Raw genomic sequence first — 21,453 nt, 5'->3', positions numbered from 1 at the left:
CTTACTCTGCACAATGTTCTTATTAAATATTTTTTTTCTTTAAAATTTTTAAATGTTTATTGTGTCTGTCCTATGAAGGCATTTGAGTTTGTGACCTTTTCTCTCCATACTCTTAGACCCATTGTTTTTTTTACCTAAACAGTGTGTCTTAGAGATATACCTCACTACCTCACTCTCTTTAATGGTGCCCAGTGTTCCATAGTATAAACGTAGACAGTTTACTACATAGCTCATCTTTGAAGGGTATTTAGGCTATTTGCAAGGAACATCTTTGCTATAAACCAAATTGCCCTCTAAGAGGCTACAGTGTGCATTTCCACCAGCTGTATTTGCTATTAGATTGTAAGAGGGCCTGTTTCTTTGCATATTTACCCACCTATATTATCAAAATTTTAGATCAAACTTTTAAAAAAATATTTATTTATTTATTTGGCTAGGCCGTGTCTTCGCTGCCATATGCTGGATCTTCCTTGCCGCATGCGGGATCTTTAGTTGTGGCATGTGAACTCTTAGTTGTGTCACGTGGGATCTAGTTTCCTGACCAGGGTTCAAACCCGGGCCCCTTGCATTGGGAGCGTGGAGTCAGCCACTGGCCCACCAGAGAAGTCCCATATCAAACCTTTTTTGTTTTTCAATGAGATAGGTAAAACATACCTTACAGTTTTTATTTAGTTATGAGGGAGGATAATTATTTCTTCATTTGTTTAAAAGCCATTAATATATTTTTTTCCTCTGAGCTGCTTTTTCTTATCCTTTTCCTATTTCTAAAAATTTGGTTAATCTGCTTATTGATTTGCAAGAGTACTTTACATGTTAAAGAAGTTAGCTCTTTTCCATTGTTGTGAAAATACTTCCTCCTTTGTTGTTGGAAAACTGATTTGTATGAACTTCATAGATAGCATTAACTATTCCCTTATTTTTGGAGACTTAGGAGATTTTGGTTCCTAAATATTTACACATCTTTGATTTCCTTAGGAGAAATTCGTGGGAATGCAGTTATCGTTTTGACAACCCTGGTTTTTTAATTGTGCCTTTATGGTTATTGGGAGTAACTAACTGTAGATGAGTAGCCTCAGAACTCTCATTAGGTCCAGCCATTAAAAAGACTTTGTTTTTTACAAGTATGTATATCCTTTACTAGACTTTGTGCTATTCCAAAACTGTAATAGTAACTGAGTTAAGTACTTTAATTATATAAAATGCAGGAAGAGTTTTGTTTTTGTTTTTATTTTTAATGTTACTCTCTAACTTTAGCCTCCTTGCAGGTGGGTACAAGTCAACTTTGTTTTTATTCAGTTAGGTTGTAGTTGTATGGATAGTTACAGTTTAGATTCTCTATAGAAAATTCATAATGTAATTGTTGGCATCCTTAATCTGCTAAACCATTCTAAAAGGACAGGGCATATCTAATTTGGTCAGAAATATAGTCCTAGTTTTTTTGTTCTCAACTGTTGGAAGAGTTTGATTCATCTCTTTTCTTTTTTTATCTTCCTCATAACATCTCCCCTTTCTCATCTCATTCCAGTCCAAGCTTATTCAATGTTTTGGAAATGTATGGATGGTCTGTCTATGGTCTAAATATATCAGGTCTAAATATACCAGTCCTTAGACGTTGTTGGGATTTTATGTGTATCCCACACACTAGATCCTCAACTCAAGACATTCTGGATCCTTGTATTTTGTAGAAGAAAAGGATTAAAAAGTTTAATATCAGAAATATACGATTTTTCCTTTCAGGAGAGTAATCTTCAGTGAGATAGTAGTTTGTATCTAATAGTGGTCCCATTTTCTAAGAGAGTGAATAAGAAAATGTGACAGTTTCCTTCTTGTATATGGATTTTGTTCTGGTTTCTGAGCAGAAATGAAACCAGCTTACCAACTTTTATAACTTTTAATTGTAGAGAAGTTAACAAGTGAGATTCAGAGTCGGGAAAATAAATGCATGGCTATGTACAAGAAGCTGAGCAGGTGGCCAGAGTGCAATGCCCTTTCTCGGCGCCTCTTACTGAAAAAGTAAGTAGATGCTTCTTTTTGGACTATGAGACTGGAGTGGGGCTTTCAGGTCTCACCATTGATTTTTTTGGTCTATATATTTTGAGATTTCTGGGCATAAAGTGAAATCTTTTAGTTGTGTGTTCTGGATATTTTTTTTAAAGTTTTTAATGAGCCTTCATCTTTTTTTTTTTTTATTTGCGGTACGCGGGCCTCTCACTGTTGTGGCCTCTCCCGTTGCGGAGCACAGGCTCCGGACGTGCAGGCTCAGCGGCCATGGCCCACGGGCCCAGCCGCTCCGCGGCATGTGGGATCTTCCCGGACCGGGGCGCGAACCCATGTCCCCTGCATCAGCAGGCGGACTCTCAACCACTGCGCCACCAGGGAAGCCCGAGCCTTCATCTTTCAATAAAGAGGTGTAATGGAACTTATGCCACCAGGGTGCTAAGTATTCAGAATGAATGCTGAAAAGTCATTAATTTGTCAAACTCAATATTGGTCTAAAAGAGAGACCCTCCCCTTAGCCCCCCTAGAAAGCACTAATGTGGGGAGTTTTCTGTTAAGAATATTAGTTTTTTATTAAGGGCTGCATGAGCTGTTTTTTTTTTTTTTTTAATTTATTTTGGCTGCTCTGGGTCTTACTTGCGGCACGTGGGATCTTTGTTGTGGCAGGTAGACTTCTTAGTTGCGGCATGCATGCGGGATCTAGTTTCCCGACTAGGGATTGAACCGGGCCCCCTGCATTGGGAGTGCGGAGTCTCATCCACTGGGCCAACAGGGAAGTCCTGAGAATATTAGTTTTTTAGACCTGGTCATTTTATTGAAGGAAAGAGTAGTTTCTTGAAAGTGTTTGACTTTGAAAATGCCTCTGGAGTTGTTGCCCTTTTAGGGCTGTAGAAGAAACCCAGAGGGAAGGTTGGGCTTCTCCTAGTAAAGACTAAAATATAACTTAGAAAATAAGTTGAATAACATGGTTCCTCAGGCAGATTTGTCACAACTTGGGTTTAATCCTGTGTGCACCATTCAATCTGATTTTAGCTCAGATGACTGGCAGTTCTATCTGACTTATTTCGATTCTGTCTTTCGACTGATTGAAGAAGCCTGGACTCCTCCTGCTGAAGGTGAACAGTAAGTTGTCTTCTTTCCTGAATTACAACACTTTTTAGTATGGTGTAGCAAAATGATTTCATTGTAAGCCTAATTGAATTCTCTTTTTCTGTCTCAATAATGTATCCCTTTCAAAGCAAGACATTTTTCCATTTTTAAATTTTAAAATAAATATGTGTTCATTGTAAAAATCTTAAATTAGTACAGAAATGTATGGTGTGGAAAGTGTTAGTTCCTAGTTTTCCTATCATTCCAGGATGATTTTTTTCTTTTTCCAGTTTTATTGAGATGTAATTGACACAGAAATAACTCTTGATAACAGTTTGGTGTCTTCCAGATTTATTTGGAAAAGACAGTTTGGTGTCTTTTCTTCCAGATTTATTTATATTATGCATATACTAATATAATTATTCTTATTTAACATAAGAATGCAATTATGTTAGATGTAATGGTTTACAACTTCGTATTTCACCCCCTAAAGTGTATCTTGGGCATCTTTCCATATATGGTGCATACAGATCTGATTAATTCTTTTTAATGACTTAAGAGAACTCCATTTTAGAAATGTACCAAATTCATTTAATCTGTCTGCTGTTGATAGATACTTGTATTGTTGCTGCTTCCTGTTTTGGGGGCTATTACAGACAATACCACAATAAATATAATGAGCTCTTTTTAAAAAGTGAATAACAAAATAGGGTTTATGATACCAAATATGAACTGAGGCTTACTTTATAATATTAAGTAAGTCATCTAATTTTTCTCAGCCTCATTTTTCTAGCAATAAAATTTACTTATGTTTTTAATTAGGTAATATTTTATATATGCAAAATTATTCATTCTTTTTTTTAAGAAAGAGGTAGAGGTGGTTAGTCACTCTGCAATAATCAAATGACAAAATTGAGAGGAATCATATGCCATGTTAACTGTCAGAATATGCTCATATTTCTCTTTTATTCTAATTTGTGTTGTTTTATAAGTATCACAGTACTTTCTGTTATTTTTAATTTGTTTCTTAAAATCGATTTGGCTTGATAGAGGCACAAAATACCTTTTTCATGTGTTTATACCTAGCTCTTTAGAAGGAGAAGTACATTATTCTGCAGAAGAGGCTGTGAGATTTATAGAAGATCGGATAACAGAAGAATCTAAAAGTTCTCGCCATCTCCGAGGACCACATCTGGCTAAACTGGAGCTGATTAGACGTTTGCGACGTCAAGGTTTTAATGATGAGTACAAACTGGGTAAGAAGCTGTAATGATATTTGGGAACCCTGGAGAAGATACAGGGATGCCCTCAGTACCCAAGTGCAGTATCTATTCTCTGAAGCCTACAGTGATAAAGTTGTGTTTGAGAAGCAAATGTCTTCATAACCTGAAAATATTGACTAATGAATGGATCACTTACAAAATTAACCCTCAATCACACATGCAACTTGGCTTAACTTTAGCATCTCTCCCTATTCCATCAGAGTCTGTCAGGCGTTCTTTTGCTGACCCAGCAATAATGTCAAAATCAATTTCAAAGTAAATAGCCAGTTTTATAAAAGTTTCAGGATTTCAAGAAGTGAATGAAAGGTTTCTTGAAAATCTACCCTAAGCACTCACAAAACCATTGACGAAATAACATCTGGCAGAGTTAGAGCAGTTAAAGAGCAGTTAACAGTTGAGGAGAAAATTTATTAGGACAATGACAAGATGGGAGAAAAGTATGATTTGGATAGTAAAGCATTAAGAGAGGCCTTCAGGAAATTTGATGAAGCCCTTAGAGGTTTTTGTAAAATGGTTCTTTTTGAGCATACTAATATAAGAAGTAAATGTTGTCATATTGTACTAATTCACAGTTTTGTGGGGAAAAAAAGCACTACTCCCCCCAAAATCAGTAATTCTTTGCTCATACTAAGAATTAGCTTTAGTTTTAATTATACCCTAAATTTTTTAAGTTTAGGAGAATAAACTTTAAAAATTTTTTTAGTTTCATTTTTTTAAGATAAAGCTCCAAAGAAAACTTTTTTTCCCACTCGTCATTATAGAAATTTAGTTCTCATTAAAAGTTGGATAACTTTAAGAAGGTTTCTTTAGGGACCAGTTGTCCTGAGATGATGAGCACTTCTCAATACCTAAAACCTATCCTAGAACATCTTTGTCCATTTTAATCATGTAATTAATGTTCTTTGCAGCTCATTCTAAAATTAACTGTGGGTATCTCTCTGTCATTTCCTATGTAGATTATTCATAACCAATTTTGAATTCCATGTTGACTTCTTTCTTTGGGTCTACCTCAATTACTTTAGTTGGTGTTTGTTTTAGAATTGCAAATGAAAATTTTTATGTGACCTTCAGCAAAATATTGTTAAAGTATATTGCAAAGAATTGCTTTCTTCAGATTTCCCTGATGGTCCAGTGGTTAGGACACCGTGCTTCCACTGCAGGGGACCTGGGTTCGATCCTTGGTCGGGGAACTAGGATCCCACAAGCCGCCTGATGTAGCCAAAAAAAAAAAAAAGAGTTGCTTTCTTTCCAAAGCTGGATATAAAACTACTTGGATCTGTTTTCACACTTCCTATATTCATCCCTTGTCTTTCTCTTCTCTCTCACCAGCCTGAATCTTACAAATTGGTGAATCTTACAAATTTGTCTCCACACACAAAAAAATTTTTTTCTTTTTTTTTTTTTACCAGACCAGTGAGTGATTCTTAGTCTCTTTTGGATCACAGAGGCATGTGAGAATCTGATTAAAGCCATGAAATCTCTGTTCCCAGAAATGTGTGAGCAGGAGCCCAGACCTAAAATCTTACAGAGACCTTGTTAAAAATCTCTCCTTCCTAAATCTAGTCCAATTTGAGAGTATTTTACTTTTATTATTTTTATTTTTAATTTGAGGAAAAATAAAATGAATTGGTAGCTTTCTGCATATCCAGGTTTAAATTTTCCATAGTGAGTGACTTTGGAGTTATTGGCCCGTGGTTCTCCCATTTATTTTCTCTTCTGTTGGTGTGCCTGTTAACAAACACTACCTTTCATTTAGTTAACATATATTTAATATTTGTTAAGTAGTTCAGGAACTGTTGTGGAGAAAAGCATGTTTGTTTAATGTTTGCATATAAACTTGTCTTTAAACTTTAATGAAAACTTTTAAACTATTTAAACTTTAATTGAATGAAAAACTTCACATTTCCTCAGTGTAATAACAGGTAAACTGAGTTCTCAAGATTCAACTCCTTTTTAGTATTTATTTTTAAACTGGCAAGCTATCTTCCGGCCCTCATTGTCATCCTCATTCTCATTCAAGCAAAATTTTCATTTAATTGAAATAAATGTTTTTCAAGTCAGACTTCTCACTTATATTAGAGATTGCTTCAGTCCATGAATAATTTAGTGATATTTCCCCCCCCTCTCTCTTAGGTGATCCAGAAGAATTAATGTTCCAGTATTTTAAAAAGTTTGGGGATAAACCTTGTTGTTTCACAGACCTCAAGGTGTTTGTTGACCTCTTGCCTGCTACACAGTGTACAAAAGTAAGCAGAGTTCTGTTGGGTACCTGTATTTATTGCAACTAGGTTAAGTGTTTGGGTTTCCTTTCTAAAATGGGTGAAAGTGGTGAACATGAGATATCAAGATATTGTGCTATCAAGCCAAGTAGTCTAGGTGCTATCAGATTAAAGGCATGATTTCTTGTAAAGTTGAGCCGCAATGAGAATAAGCCCCTGGTAGATAATTGGCTTCTTCTGTTGTGTGTGTGTGTGTGTGTGTGTGTGTGTGTGTGTGTGTGTGTGTGTGTGTATGTATGTATGTATGTGTGTATATATATATATATATATATATTTTGAGATAATTGTAGATATACATGCAGTTGTAAGAGAAATAATACAGAGAGATCTGTATACCCTTCACCCACTTTGTCCCAATGGTAAGATCTAGCATAATTATAGTATAGTGTCATAATTAGGAAACTGACATTGATAAAATCCACTGACCTTATTCAGATTTCATCAATTTTACATGCATTCATTTGTGTGTATATGTGTGGTGTGTTTGTGTGTGTATATTTAGTGCCGTATATAGTGTATGGATTCATGTGACCACCACCTAGACAAGATGCATAGTAGTTTCACCACCAGGGTCCCTCCATGTGCTCCCTACATTTTTTTACCTACAGCCACCTCCCTGTATCTCCTCCTTTCCCCATCCCTCTCCCTCAGCAACTACTGATATTTTCTATTCCTATAATTTGTCATTTTAAGAATGTTATATAATGGAATCATATTATTTATAACCTTTAGAGATTGACTTTCTTTACTCAGCGTAATTCCCTGGAGATTCATCATGTTGTTACATGTACGATGTCCATTCCTTTTTATTGCTGAATAATATTCCATGGTATGGATGTACCATGATTCCTTTAACTTGTTGAAGAACATGTGGGTATGTCCAGTTTTTGGCTATTACAAATACAGCTGCTGTGAACATTTGTATGCAGGTTTTTTTATGGGAACCTAAGTCTTCATTTCTCTGAGAAAAATGCCCAGTAGTTCAGTTGTGGGGTCTTATGGTAGCTGCACATTTAGTTTTTTAAAGAAATGGCCAGACTTTTCCACAGTGACTCTATCTTTTAAATTTCCGTTAGCAATGTATGAGTCATCTGGTTTCTCTGCATCCTCATCAACATTAGGTGTTGTCACTATTTTTTATTTTAGCCATTTAGTGATGTTTCATTATGGTTTTAATGTACATTTCCCTAATGGTTAATGCTGTTGAACATTTTTTCCTGTGCTAATTTGCCATCTGTATTTTCTCCTCAGTGAAGTGTCTTTTGCTCATTTTCCAGTTGATTCGTTTTTTTACTGTTGAGTTTTGAGAGTTCTTTAGATATTCTAGATACAAGTCCTTTGTCAGATATGTGGTTTCAAATATTTTCTCCCAGTCTGTAGCTTGTCTTTTCATCCTCTTAACAAGATCATTTGCAGAGCAAAGGTTTTTTTTGTTTGTTTGTTTCTTTTTTGCCATGCCATGCAACTTGCGGTATCTTAGTTCCCCGTCCAGGGATCTAACCCAGGCCCCGGCAGTGAAAGCACTGAGTCCTAACCACTGGACCGCCAGGGAATTCTCAGAGCAAAGTTTTAAAGTTTGATGAAGTCCAGTGGACTTTCCTTTTAATATCTTGTCTCTGATTTGCTCAAAACTGTAGCAGTTAATTGCTGATTATGTCAAATCATGATTCATTCTTGCTGAAGCAGTCTGAGACTCTTAAATCTAAGGGATTAAAAAAAAATAAACTTGAGGACCTAAATAGACATTTCTCCAAAGAAGACATACAGATGACCAGCAGGCACATGAAAAGATGTGCAACATCACTAATAATTAGAGAAATGCAAATCAAAACTACAATGAGGTATCACCTCATACCAGTCAGAATGGCCTTCATCAAAAAGTCTGCAAATAATAAATGCTGGAGAGGGTGTGGAGAGAACCCTCCTACACTGTTGGTAGAAATGTAAATTGGTACAGCCACTATGGAAAACAGTAGGAACTTCCTTAAATAATTGAAAATAGAACTACCATATGATCCAGCAATCCCACTCCTGGGCATATATCCAGAAAAGATGAAAACTCTAATTCGAAAAGATACACACACCTCAGTGTTCATAGCAGCACTGTTTACAGTAGTGAAGACATGGAAGCAACCTAAGTGTTCATCAACATATGAGTGTATAAAGAAGATGTGGTATATATATACACAGTGAAATATTACTCAGCCATAAAAAATAATGAAATATTGCCATTTGCAGCACCATGGTTGGACCTAGAGATTATCATACTAAATGAAGTAAGTCAGACAAAGACAAATATATGATATCGCTTATATGTGGAATCTAAAAAATAATACAAATGAACTTATTTACAAAATAGAAACAGACTCACAGATGTAGAAAACAAACTTATGGTTGCCAAAGGGTAAGGGATAAATTAGGAGTATGGGATTAACAGATACAGACTACTATAGCAAAATATATAAAAAGAATTTCCTGTATAGCACAGGGAACTATATTCAATATCTTGTAATAACCTATAATGGAAAAGAATCTGAAAAAAATACATAGCTAAATCACTTTTCTGTATACCTGCAACTAATACAATATTGTAACTCAACTATACTTCAATAAAATTAAAGAAAAAAAACCCTTTAATTTTGGAATAACTTTACATTTACAGGAAAGTTGTAAAGATAGTAAAGAAGGTTATACTCTACCCTTCGCCCAGCTTTCCCCAACATTAACATGTTAAATTACAGTGGTATATTTGTCAAAACTAAGAAACTAACTTTGGTACATTACTGTTAACTGGCCTCTAGACTTTATTTATATTTCTGTAGCTCTTCCATTAATGTCCTTTTTCTTTTCTGGGATCTAAGCCTGGGTACCGTATTGTAGTTAATTGTCATCTATTGGGAGTTTTTGATGTGATAGAATCAATGTAAATCAATTATATGTATATCAACATCATGTAAAGAAATACTGATATGTATCAAGAGAGTCTGTGACTTTGGTCAGCTTTACTCATAAAAAACTCTAATTAGTGAATGTTGGAAGTCTTGCTATCACAGGGCTACCACAACCTGTTTTTCCAGAAAGACTCTGTCATCCCCATATGGAATGAGTGAAACTCAATGGGAACACAGTGGCAATGACTACAGTATTTGTTTCGTGACCATATCCTTAGCTCACCAGCACTTGATACTTTGGCAGTCTTGAGGTTACACATCTAGGGCAGATGGAGCAGTGCATTCCCAAACTGTTAAGGAGCCAGTGGTCTCTACTGGGTTCTGAAATGACTACCATTGTTCACTTTGGTTTAGAAAAAGTTGTTCTTGGGTTGCTGTGCTTATAGGGCACAGGCTAAGCTTTAGAAGTTTTCTAGATAAATTGTAACATATCCAGAAAAGAGGGTTCTGGGTTATAGAAAGACTTGAAAGCCTATGAGAGAGAAATGGTTGAGTGGAAGAGATAGGTTTGGTATGGTGATGACAGAGTACCTTATTTCTCATAATTTGAAAAGCTGTCCTGTAAAAGAGGGAAGAGAACAGGGCCAGCAAGAAGTTGTTGCAGGGAATTAAGAATTTGGCTCAGTGAGAGAAAGATCTTTTTTATAGTCACAATTCTCTAAAAAACACAGTGTGTGAGTTTCATGTTACTGGAGGGATTTAAGCAGAAAATAAAACCACGTGGGAGAGATTCATTCACTAAGTGTTTGTCGCACATATTATGTGCTAAGTGCTAAGGTAAGGAATGATTGATCATGTTTTATAGTGCTTACTGTCTTGTAAGTTAAAGCATCAAATGATGGGAAAGCATTAGAGGAATGCTTATATCGCATTTCGCTGAGATTCATATAGGTTTGCTAGCATAAATTTTAGTACCAGAAGCTCTACTTTATTGGCATGTTTGAAAATCTTAGATCACCTCTGTGACTGCATATACTAATAATCTACTGGGAGGAACCCTCTAGAAATAGTGAAATACTAGCAGTGATGAGGTGGTCATTGTTCAGTGAGACAAAGGATTTAAAGCTGTTGCAGTGAGTTTTGTAGTCCTGTGTAAATTTTTAATTGAGAGGGGTAATTTTGCTGCCACAACTTTTTAAATGTAGGATGACTTCAATAGCTAAAAATCCTGCCACTCAGCAGTATGTTTGTCAGAGGATTGCAAACTGTCCGAGTAAGGTTCAGACTGAGAACTGTTGTCCCAATGAATTAGGAGACGCATTCTAAAATGGGACTGGCCCCTAAGAGGAGGCCATTGAGCCCAGTTATCCTGAAGAGGCTCACCCATAGAGACGTTTTTATATTTTGTTTCCTTTGCCTTGGGGTTTTAAGCTAACAATAAAATAATTCCAGTTTTTAAAGAAGCTTTTTGTGTAGCAGTGAAACTGTACAGACTAGAATAGCAAATGAACGTATTGTTTCATGACAAAACCTGTTTGGAAGATTCTTTAGCATTCAATAAAGAAGGCCTTAATAATAAACATAACTAGTATATAAAATGGCTTACAAGAATGGAAGAGCTGGCAATAGAAATTATATAGGTACTTAATCAAAAACATGAACACTAGTGCCACAGTTTCTTTGTTACAAATGTGATTATCTGATCATAATAATTAAAATTCACACAATTGTAGAAAATTGAAGTAAAGTCATTACAGATGTGAAACTGCATGTTGAGTAGGATTTTTATTTTAATTTAATTTTTGTTTCCAAAAATTACATGTATAAAATTGAAAAAGTCAAATAGTGCTACAAGGCTTATATTGAAAAACAATTGCAGCTCTTTGCCTTCTCCAGCCCTGATTCTGGCTCTGTACAGGCAAATCACTTTCAACCCTTAACTGCTTCTTCTGTTATTTAACTCCATATTTCTAAATTATAGGCTTATTTAGCTATTTGTTTATTTTTCCAGTTATAGTCTTCATCTATTGGTATCTTACTGTGGAAGGCAATAATTTCGTTCATAACATCCCACTTCTCCCCTTATCTGCTTTTCCCCCAGTATAGTTTAGTAATTATGCAGTATTTATATTTTAATGACTAAATATTCACAGCTAAGCCACTTTGTACGTGGAGATTACCTTTCTTAACTTTCTTTCTTGGAGTTAATATTTTTTTGTTCAGTTCAGCCCAATCAATCTGACAGAACCATAAAAGTTTAAAACTCCTCTTAGTGTATTCTGAAACATGAGGTAATAGATCTGTTCCATTCTCCCCTTGAGTCTACAGTGTCTCTGGTTCAGTATCTCCTGGGGGTAAAGAAAACCCGTGGCTTCTGCTGGGTTTAGGAAGTCAGTCAGTGAGCTTGGGGAGGGGTCTAATTTCTTAGAATTTAGCAAATTCTTCTGTTTCAGTCCCACCAGCACTTTAGCTTTCAGACGTACCTCTTGCCCTTAATTTCTGAGTCTTCCAAGGTTCTGTGGCTGGAAGAGGCTTGCTGCTTATTGGTGGTCTCCCGATTCATACTGTTGGATTTCAGCTTTCTTGGCCCTGTACATTGGTTATTACTTACCACCTGCCCTTCTGCTTTTTATCTTTTGAAATCTTGTTAATGTTTATTATTTGCTGTCATCTCTTCACATGTTCTTGATCCTTTGGGGTTGATTCCTTTTTTGTTCTTTACTGTCATCCTAATAGGATCTTGGAAGGGAGTGAAAATAGCCTGTGTTTAATACATGTGTAAATGGAACTGGGTTTTTTTGCTTTAAAAATAATTTATTAGTTTTGGATCACAAAATATAGGGAAGACACAAGGGTGATGCCTGTGACCCCTTGGCTGCACTTTCTGTCCATGAACACCTTTTAGAACCCCAGACTCGTGCTGCCCAAGCATTTTCTCACATCCTAACAGCTGAAGAGTATAGTATACGACCATGTGGGAAGTTTAAACAGACACCCTGTATGCGATGCAGGGGTCCCTTCTCACTTCTGCCAATATTGCAACTGTACTGGTTGTGGAACTGGTGTTCTTAAAAATTTATACCGAATTTAGAGAATTAAAAACATTTTATTGCAAGATGTTACCCTTGGGGTGGAATTTCCTGGCAGTCCAGTGGTTAGGGCTTCATGCTTCCACTGCAGGGGGCATGGGTTCAATACCTGGTCAGGGAACTAAGATCCCACATGCCGTGCGGTACGGCCACAGGAGAAAGAAAAATGTTACCATTAGGAAAAACTGGGTGAAGGGTACACAGGAACTGTGTTATTTCTTACAATTGCATGCAAATCTATAATTATCTCAAAATTAAAGCTTTAATCAAAAGAACAATTTAAGGCTATTGACAGGACAACCATTCCTTTCAATGTATAATGTTTCCTTTAAGAATTTATTTGTAGTATATCAGTATAATAGGTTTGTTTTGGGGTAATTGTTCTTTTTACAGTCTTCCTAATTAAACTTTTTCGTTGCTACGTTACATATTATGTCAATGTATTGTAATTTAGGAAACATTTTCACAGTTCTTTTAATCTTTTAGTGCATATACTACATGGTATTAACATAATACTTTTGGCCAGCAATGAATGGGTGTGCCAGTTTCACTGGAGTTTTACCAGCACTGTGTGCTGTTAGAAGTGTTTTTGTTTTGGCAATTTTGGTAGATAGAAAGTGGTATACTAAAGGGGTTTTAATTTGTATTTTTTCTTGATACCTTTTTCTAGACCATTTCAGTATTTGTTAATTGTGGCCTACTAAAGACTAGTTCTGTTTTGAGACCTGTACTTCTTTTTTTTCTTTCAACTTTGCAGTTTATTAATCAGTTACTTGGAGTTGTTCCTTTGTCAACACCAACAGAGGATAAGCTGGCACTGCCTGCTGACATCAGAGCTCTGCAGCAACATTTGTGTGTGGTGCAGCTGACGAGGTTACTTGGCTTGTACCACATGATGGATAAAAATCAGAAATTGAGTGTGGTCAGAGAATTGATGTTAAGGTACCAGCATGGACTAGAATTTGGTGAGCAGCCTTTCAAAATGTGCAGTAGTTCCCTGATCTGCTAAGATTTAGAAGTTAGTTTTTTATCTCTCATAGCATGCTGTTGTAATGCTTTTGGCAAGGAAAATATTTTGTCAAGTGGGAACACTATCCAGGTAATAAAATGCAAAGCCTTTCTTAAGCTTGGAGTTTTAAAAATTATAATTGGCTCCCAGATATCCATATTCTTCCTGATCTGGCCAGCCAACTCTTTATCACAGTGGGGCTCAGATGAATTGCAGAGTTTATGATAATTGTCATATTTTCTGCTTATAGGCCTTAATATTCTAAATATATAGACTGTGTAAATGACCAAAAAGAATTGTAAATTGTGAGATAAATATTTAGTTTAGAAGTAGATGATCTTCAGATTGCTTAGATATGTGTGATAAAATATAAATTATCTGACTAGATGATATTAGTATTTCTCTAACTGTATTCTAAAAAATTAGGTGAAGTAATGAGCATAATATTACATTAGTTGTACATGGCTCTTGGATTCTGTTCTTTTCTTCACCTAAAACCTCCTTCCAAATCTTGCTGCTCTCCTTTTGGGACCATTTGGAATACCACCTCTATTCTGGAACCCTTCCTTCTGCTCCAGCTGAGTGTGGTCTCACCTTCTTTTGACTCTTTTGATTCATGGCTTATATTTTTCTTCTGGTATTTACTCCATTCTTATTAGTTTCTTTTCCTCTTTTTCTCTTCTTCCTCCTGTCACTTTCTTGCTTTAAAAAAACTCCTTTGGGGCAGTAATAATTGAACAAATCTTAAAATACAGATATGATTTTTTTTTTCCCTATAGGGAAATCCTGTTTGAAAACCGAATTGCAATTTTCAGACTATTACTGTCTCCTTGCTGTCCATGTGCTTATTGATATATGGAGAGAAACAGGTAAAGAGCAGTGATTTCAGTTTAACTTTACTCTTTGTTTTTGTTGACTATAAATCCTTAGACTAAGTATATAATCCAAGAATTTGATTTATGCTTTTAGGTTTTTCTTCCTTGCCCTTCTCCAGGGTGCTTCTAGAAGAACCAAAGTCTCCAAATATCCTCCTCTCTGTAATTAGGATAATCTTAAATCAGTGGATATCTGTTCTGTTTTAAAATATTTCTGCATAGTGAGTAAACAACCTATTACAAAGTTACAATAATTAAAATACAGAGAAACTGATTCAGATATAGATGTATGGGTCCATGGAATGAAATAGCCATTTTTGTTCACTTCAGTTTATATAGGAAAATACACTTTTTTTGGAATATAGTTCAGATTAGCCCATTTAAGACAAATATATACTGCATGGTAAAGGAAGCATCATGAGTCATTAAGCAAGAGAAGGATGATTCAGCAGATGGTACTGAGATTGCCTTTTCTTTAGGTCTCACTTTCTGACATTTTCTCTTATTAGCAGTTTTTGAGAAAAAATAACTTTAGCTACTTATTGCATATTATTCATGAGAATAAACTGCAGAAGAAACAGGGCTGGGAGACAGTGCTGTGCAAGACAGACACAACCCTGCCCTCATGGGTCATTTAACCAAGCACTCAATTTTGATACTATCTTCCTCATGCTTAAAATCCTTCAGATATGCCCTATTTTCCTGAGGATAAAGATCAGCCTTATTAGGATGGTTTACAATGCTCTCTATAATCTAGTGTCTGTCTACATCTCCAGATTCTTAGTACTTAAGGCCCTGAATCTACTTTTTTTTTTTTTTTTTGCTACTATCACTGAACATCATGTTACCTCTCTTTGAAATAACTTTCTTACCTCCTTCATCTCACTTTTACTCAAACAGTGCCTCTGACAAGCCTGTCTTGATTTCACCCCCTTCCTCATTGCAGATTTTATGCCCCTTCTGAACTTTTGTAGGATGTTGTGTATATCCATATGATAGTACTTGTTATACTGTATTGTACCGGGGATGGGGATGAAATCCTTTTCATCAGAGTACTTGGTATCTGGAACCCCACATTCAGGAGGTTGCATAGGGCTGTAAAAGTCATCTTAATGTAAAACCATTAATGAACTGACTACTTAGTAATTTGGCCCCTACTCATACCCTTCCCCACTTATTCCTGGCATCTATTCTTGCTCTTAGTGACTGTGGCTTTGCTAATCTCTTGGTTTTGGAGCAAGATATCTGACCATATAATAGTAATAACAGTTAACAGTTGTGGATCATCAGGCACTTGAAAGTGTTTTATATGAATTAGCTAATTTTAAACCTTGTAACAATACAGTTAAGATCGTTACAGTTTTACAGATGTGGGAAATACAGGGCAGAGAGAAGGAAGTTAGGTGGGTTGTCCAAAATCATACAGTGCAAATACATGGGAAGTTCTAGATATTATATATATATAGATGCAAGTTTTCTTGAAGTCAGTGAAAGTGATGTTGAATGTTCCAGTTGTAGGCTGGAACAATAGTCATTGTTCAAGGTGGATATGACAAAAATTAGAAATGTATAGAAAATTGGTGAGGATGTTGAAAGAGACTGATTTGAATGTGACAGGATTAAGAAGAGCATTTTAAGGTTAAATTGATGATGCTCTCAAATATTTTTTGCAAAAAAGCATTTCTTTATGACTGTGCTACAAAAATAAAATGGGGAGTGAAGGATGCCATTTTTTCTCCTCTAGTTTTATTGAGCTATAATTGATACATTACATTGTATTAGTTTAAGGTATACAATATAGTGATACATGGTATTAGTTTAAGGTATACAATATAGTGATATATCGCAAAATGATTACCACAATAAGTTTAGTTAAAGTCCATTACCTCACATAGCTACTTTTTTTTCCCTTGTGATGAGAACTATTAACATCTACTGTCTTAGCAACTTTCAAATACACAGTACAGTGTGGTTAACTGTAGTCACCATACTGTACATTATATCCCCAGAATTTATCTTATATCTTTTTATTATATCATTTTGTTATATTATAAAATTTGATTTAAAAAATTTTGTCCCCCAAATCCTCATCAACCCTTGATGCTCTTTGATTTGGCATAGAGTTGTAGTTATATTCTAAATTTTGCAAAATAAAATAAGATGATAAATGTCATCATAATGTTGGGTTTAATAGTTCAGAAGTGTAAATTAAACCTTTTTTTACTATTTACTTTGAAATTTTGTTTCCATTTAAAAGAGATCTTCAAGAAGTTTTTAAAAAAAATTCTGATATTGGTTATCCTTGAATAAGTAGGACTTAAAAAATTATCTATTATCTATAATTGTCCGACTATCTCTTCTACTCAATTCTGAACCTCTTGAGGCCTGGAACCACCTATGACTCTTATCTTTGGGTGTTATATCTAGTGTTACTGCAGAGTTTAGGTCACTGAGTGTTGAATTAAATAAAATTATGATTGTGAAGAGCAGGGAGCAACATGGGAAAACACAAAATCGGGTGTATGCCATGATTACTACTGTGTAAAATTGTGCTGCAAAAATAAAATAGGGAGTGAAGGATGTCATTTTTTCTCCTCTCGTTTTATTGAGCTATAATTGATACATTACATAGTAATGTTATGTATACATAATTGATAGTTCAAAAGCAGTACATTAATCACAATGGTAGTTTGAGTAGATCATGGGTGGTTTACGTAGTTTGGGTAGGATTATGGATGATATTTATCTAAATCCCCAATTTTTGGTTATGTCTTGTTTCTTTTGGAAAAAAGCATATAGCATATAATTTTAAAAGCTCAGTGCATGGAGCTTTTTTTTTGGGGGGGGGAGCTTTTTATTTTAGCTGTTTTTTCTAACTGTAAAAGTAGCTCGTAAAAATTTGGCAAATGGTTTATTTTAATCTCACTTTTCCAACTTCCAAAAGACTAACATTTTTGCATATTTCCTTCTCTCTTTCTCTGTGAATGTTTTAAATACTTGAGATGAACTCTTCATACTAGTTTGAATTCTGTACGTTTTACTGATCATTATTGCATAATTATTTTCCCTTGCTGTTAAAAACTCCTTGTTAACGTTAAATGGCTGTATGGTGTTTCCCTGTGTGGGTGTAACTACAGTTTACTTAATCATCCCCCCATTATTAGTACAGTGAATGTTTTTGTATATAAAGCTTTATCTGCATTTCATATTATTTTCTTCAGATAATTTCATAAAAGAGAAATTACTTTTTCTTTAAGAATATTGATGCATGTAACGTTTTGAATTTTAGTAGGCCAAAAATGTGTATCATTTTAGTTTGGTTATTATTGAGCAGTTCTTTTTTCAAATATTAGTTGACATCTGTTAGTAGAGTTACATGTGGAAGAAAAATGATGTCAAGAGAAAGCATCTGTCTGGGGTCTTGTAGAGAAAATCCTGTACTGGGAAAGTTGGTGGATTCTACTTCTCCTTCAAAGTCCATCTCTTCTCAGAATCTAGGATCCTGTGAGATTCCAGACTTCTCTTTTAAGACCTGGCAGCTCAAAGTTTGCATCATTTTTGCAGATGCAGGTTTAAGAACTGAGGTAACTATTGAGGGACTGTCTTTTCAGGGAAATTCCCTATTTTGGTTACAGGTGTGTATCTAAAATTTGTTCTCTGCCACCCAACCACATCCTTAGAATACTTAGGGGAGGTGATGGTGTCAGTTAGTTTTTATTTTTTAGTTTTGAGAAACCCCCATTTGCTGTCAAGGTCTGTGGATAATGCTGTTATATTTTGGTTCTAGGTGATGAGACCGCTGTGTGGCAGGCCCTGACTTTGCTGGAAGAGGGACTAACTCACAGCCCTTCCAATGCTCAATTCAAATTGCTGCTTGTTCGAATCTACTGTATGCTGGGGGCATTTGAACCGGTGGTGGATCTGTATTCCAGCCTTGATGCTAAGCATATCCAGCATGACACCATTGGGTTGGTAGTATATACTCTGAATAATGAGCAGCCAGCTACAGCAGTGTGGGGTCCTCATATATGGAATTCTTAACATTTTGATTTTAGCAGAAAAGTTGTTCCCGGTATTAAGCTTTGTAGATTAATCACCTGTTATGTTATGACCCATTGCAAAGCAGAAAGAGTTTTATCTTTCTCAGCATTTTGTGGTAATTTCAAATGTGTACAATTTAGAAATGGTTAAAAAAAAAAGTTTTCCCCAGATACAGGTAACAGTTATATACTTTGAACTCTTTTTCTTAGCACACATTGTTTTCAAGTCTTTACTTCTGCCTTGCAGTTGAGGTTGACACTTGTATGTTGACCCCAGAGATCCTTTGAATTTGTATTTTGACTATTCTTTGTGATGAATCAAGGGTATTTTCTCTGTGTCCTGTAGAGCTGTTTTAGGAAGACAATATTCTGTTCTCTAACAACTTGTGTTCCATTAATCATCTGAGTGTAAGAAAGCATGGCATAGAGCTTTAGGTCTCCCACAAAACTGAATTAACTTTGCTGTTTTTTAAAATTTGATTCTGTGAATTAGATCATTTCTATGGCCGCATGTTTTAACTTTTCGTATGCCTAGCTGTTTTTCTACCATAGTAATTCGAAGTGTAGTATTTGATACTAGAGGTGGGTAGGTATAACCTTTTTTTTTCTTTCCTTCCGACCTAGTTACCTTTTGACCCGATATGCCGAATCCCTAGGTCAGTATGCTGCTGCATCCCAGTCCTGTAACTTCGCGCTCAGGTTTTTCCACTCCAACCAGAAAGATGTAAGTGAAAAAAAATTTTATTTTTTAATATGGTCTTGGCCTGCTGAAAGAACATGATTCAGAGAGCGTCTTCCCTCGGGTCACAAGTACACATATTAAGGTGCACCACGCTGTACTCACATGTGCCCTTAGTCTATAGCTTACTGGCCAAGGCTGTTAGGTAGAGGTAAGGAGTTTTTGTGGTTGTTCGTAAGGGTATGTTTAATAGAATCCATGAGAAGGTGCATTTAAAACTGGGTATTAGCAGAATATGAAGTGCCTCTTAGGTCTGTGTTTTAATCTCTAAGAGACTTTCTAAGGGTATAAGAAATAGCCCATAAGAGTGTATAGCCTGGGATGCCATATATGATTTTGCGATAGCAGTTGTTCTCGCTTACTTTTATTGCTTTCTGAAGTTGATAACCACCATGTTCTTTATCAACAGAGTATACTTATCTTTTCTTACAATTATAAAATTGACCAATTCAGGACACTTTAAGAAACTTAGGTCAGTAGTATGTTTTTTAAAGTAACAATAAATAAGATAGAGCTTTTATGTGCCATAATGAAAGGATGGGATTTGCACCATATTTTTCACTGCAAGCAGATGTGATCTCCACTTGTCAGTTAAGCAGAAGTTATTGTGGAAAAACTATATGGTCTCTACTCAGTCGAGGTATGTAAAACCACCCAGGAACATATGTGGAGATAAGGTGCCTCTCTACAGTGGTCACACTACCTGCTTGCTTCTCATGTGCTTCTAAGACTCATCACCTGGAATTTCGCCATGCCAGGTATCTGCCCATAGTGTTCCATTTTTCATGGTCTGACAGCAGCTAAGAAACTTGGCAAGGAAGCTGGTTTCTGAGGTTCTTCTTGGCAAAGCACTCATGAGGATTTTTTAAAAAACCCTTTTGTAAATATGACTGCTATACCTAATTTATCTTCCATCTAATTCTTTAGGCTTGTGTTAAATAGAAAGCTGGGACAGGGCAAAAGCATTTCTGACCAATAGAATATAGGTTTATTGTTCTCATCTTGCAATGATTATATTCTGACACACTTCAGGTCATGGCCTAGAGGGCTGGTGTAGCACGGGGTTGTGATCTTTGCATCATCAGTTGGCTTTTGAGCTCTATCCCTTTCCACCCATGGCTCCACTTCCCAACAGTGATTGTATCTCTGTTCAAACCTCATTTTGTGCCCTAGCTTCTGATCAGGGAGAGACAGAAGTGGGCATCAGCGTTTAAACATATTGCTCAGAAGCTGCTAGCCTGGCTTCACTGTCAGAAGGGCATCTCTAGAACCTTGGTTCTAAAATCTCTTAGCATAAGTGGGCAGTTGAGTTATAAATCTGTGAGTTTTCACTGTATATTCAAGTATCTGTGCTTGAGAAAAACAAATATCGTATATTAATGCATGTATGTTGAATCTGAAAAAATTGGTATAGACGATCTTGTTTCCAAAGCAGATATAGAGACATAGACATGGATACCAAGGGGGAATGGGGGAGCGTGGGATGAATTGGGAGATTGGGATTGACATATCTACGCTATTGATGCTATGTATAAAATAGATAACTAATGACAACCTACTGTATAGCACAGGGAACTCTACTCAGTGCTCCGTGGTGACCTAAATGGGAAGGAAATCCAAAAGAGAGGGGATATATGTATACATGTAGCTGATTCACTTAGCTGTACAGTAGAAACTAACACAACATTGTAAAGCAACTATACTCCAATAAAAATTAAAAAAAAAAAAAAAAAGTATCCATGCTTGCCCTTCTCTGTTTTCAAGAAGTTTCACTAACTGAGGAAAAAATCAAAAGAAAAGTGTATTTCAAATCTCATTATTCTGGCTCTGATTACTGTGTTTCTAAGGAAGAGGTTAAGTAAACATTTGATATAGTGAAGAATCCTTTTCAAACTTTTGTTTCTCAAATAGCTTGATGTGGATGTGGGGCGTAAATAAGGGATTAATCCAAGCCTGGTGTTTGGTTTTACTCCAATTTTCAGTCATCCAGTATCCTAGAAGAACTATATTGTTCATGAATTGGTCAATAAAGGCACATTATTTTATACTAATAAAAATCAAGCTTTAATTTTTCTTCCCACAAATACTGTGTCTGAAGAAGTGTTTTGAAAACAACACACACACACACACACACACACACACACACACACACACACACACA

The 21,453-nt window shown here is 35.8% G+C and overlaps 1 protein-coding gene across 3 annotated transcripts in view; it reads left to right on the top strand.

The window, feature by feature from the left end:
• The window catches only part of NAA25 (N(alpha)-acetyltransferase 25, NatB auxiliary subunit), a 62,607-nt gene that overhangs the window by 12,420 nt on the left and 28,734 nt on the right, over positions 1 to 21,453 (top strand). For all 3 annotated transcript variants that reach the window (XM_029224217.1, XM_029224203.1, XM_029224210.1), the window contains 8 exons: positions 1,902 to 2,013; positions 3,031 to 3,120; positions 4,174 to 4,343; positions 6,504 to 6,616; positions 13,387 to 13,594; positions 14,418 to 14,507; positions 18,301 to 18,481; positions 19,178 to 19,277. In XM_029224217.1, the coding sequence (XP_029080050.1) occupies positions 1,902 to 2,013; positions 3,031 to 3,120; positions 4,174 to 4,343; positions 6,504 to 6,616; positions 13,387 to 13,594; positions 14,418 to 14,507; positions 18,301 to 18,481; positions 19,178 to 19,277 (1,064 nt within the window). The remainder of the gene's footprint in view (positions 1 to 1,901; positions 2,014 to 3,030; positions 3,121 to 4,173; positions 4,344 to 6,503; positions 6,617 to 13,386; positions 13,595 to 14,417; positions 14,508 to 18,300; positions 18,482 to 19,177; positions 19,278 to 21,453) is intronic.

The sequence above is a fragment of the Monodon monoceros genome, unplaced genomic scaffold, assembly GCF_005190385.1.
Source record: "Monodon monoceros isolate NGI ecotype Baffin Bay Population unplaced genomic scaffold, NGI_Narwhal_1 Super_Scaffold_1, whole genome shotgun sequence".
NCBI classification, from domain to species: domain Eukaryota; kingdom Metazoa; phylum Chordata; class Mammalia; order Artiodactyla; family Monodontidae; genus Monodon; species Monodon monoceros.
Note: the sequence above shows the minus strand (reverse complement) of the source record. Positions and strands in the feature narration are given on the sequence as shown.